Below are 1,104 nucleotides of genomic sequence, written 5' to 3'. Positions count from 1 at the left end.
ATTCACTGATGAAAATTTGTTTTCCTATCAAAAGTTCATTAGATGAAAAAGAAATCAGAAGCTTCATGGTTTTTTCTTTCTGTGCTGTACTAAAGATGTGTCTGCTAAGCAAGATGTTGCATCACTGCAAGGCTGTCAGAAAGACATGCAGAAGAAAATCTGCATGGTCAGATTCTCAGCTGTTTAAATCCACATAGCTCCACTAAAGTCTGTGAATTTGTGACAGTTTAAAGCAGACCAGCTGACAGTCTGAACCCATTTAAGTTTCTCAGCTCCAAACACATTTGCCTTCTTTTTTCTGAGATGCTAAGGGGCCTGTCTCTTTGTGCTCGTTGGCCAAGGAGCTCTTCAGGAAAAATGATTTTACTTTCTTTGTGGCCTTTTACAGAACCTGCAACTTACAGTGTATTCTCAAAGCCATCTGTTTCTCTTTTCATTAAGAAAGAATGTTGGCAAAGGCAATATTTCTAAACTTCTGAAAATAAAATTCAGCCAAATATAAATTAATTAGTCATGCCATACTCTTCTGTTTCTGCGAGCCTATGCTTGAATATATAGGAGAAGCCTGGAACTGAGACATGGGTAGGAGGAGGTTACTTTATTACTGGAAACTTTATGGAGCTACAATACCCCTTTTCACATAGGCAGTTCCAAGGAAATCCTGAACCAAGCAGCACCCTGGATGCTGAAGAATGCTATCTAAGCCCTCTAGGATTTTGACATGACCAAGTGTGCTTAAGCCTTTTGGGAAGGCTTATGAAATAACTTGTCAGCTAAAAGAAGGAGGGAGGGAGTTAAAACCTGATTGCAGTTCTCACTAGTTCAATCCTTGAATAACTGCACTGCAGTTAAAATCTAGCTTTACACAACAGCAGCACAGATCAGAATCTGGCACACCTCTTCACTGGTCATTCTTACATGCTTCTGCCCTCCCACAACTCTATTATCTTCAGAGGCAATACTCCTGATTCATCCAGATCCTGGCCCAAAGCATCAATTTTTCCATAATTATTTACAATATCACATTAGCCTGCCTCATTTTAGAATCTGAAGCTTGGTGTGAAACTGAATTATTTTGTTCTTGCCATTCTTATGACCCTTACC

General features: G+C 39.4%; 1 protein-coding gene across 1 annotated transcript in view; it reads right to left on the bottom strand.

Moving 5' to 3' along the window:
• KIAA0408 (KIAA0408 ortholog) overlaps window positions 1–1,104 on the bottom strand; it is a 19,352-nt gene that overhangs the window by 5,749 nt on the left and 12,499 nt on the right. The window contains exon 6 of the mRNA XM_009325632.1: window positions 419–435. Coding sequence (XP_009323907.1) covers window positions 419–435 — 17 coding nt within the window. The remainder of the gene's footprint in view (window positions 1–418; window positions 436–1,104) is intronic.

The sequence above is a fragment of the Pygoscelis adeliae genome, unplaced genomic scaffold (genome assembly GCF_000699105.1).
Source record: "Pygoscelis adeliae isolate BGI_AS28 unplaced genomic scaffold, ASM69910v1 Scaffold54, whole genome shotgun sequence".
NCBI lineage: Eukaryota > Metazoa > Chordata > Aves > Sphenisciformes > Spheniscidae > Pygoscelis > Pygoscelis adeliae.
This window is presented reverse-complemented; position numbering and strand designations above follow the sequence as displayed.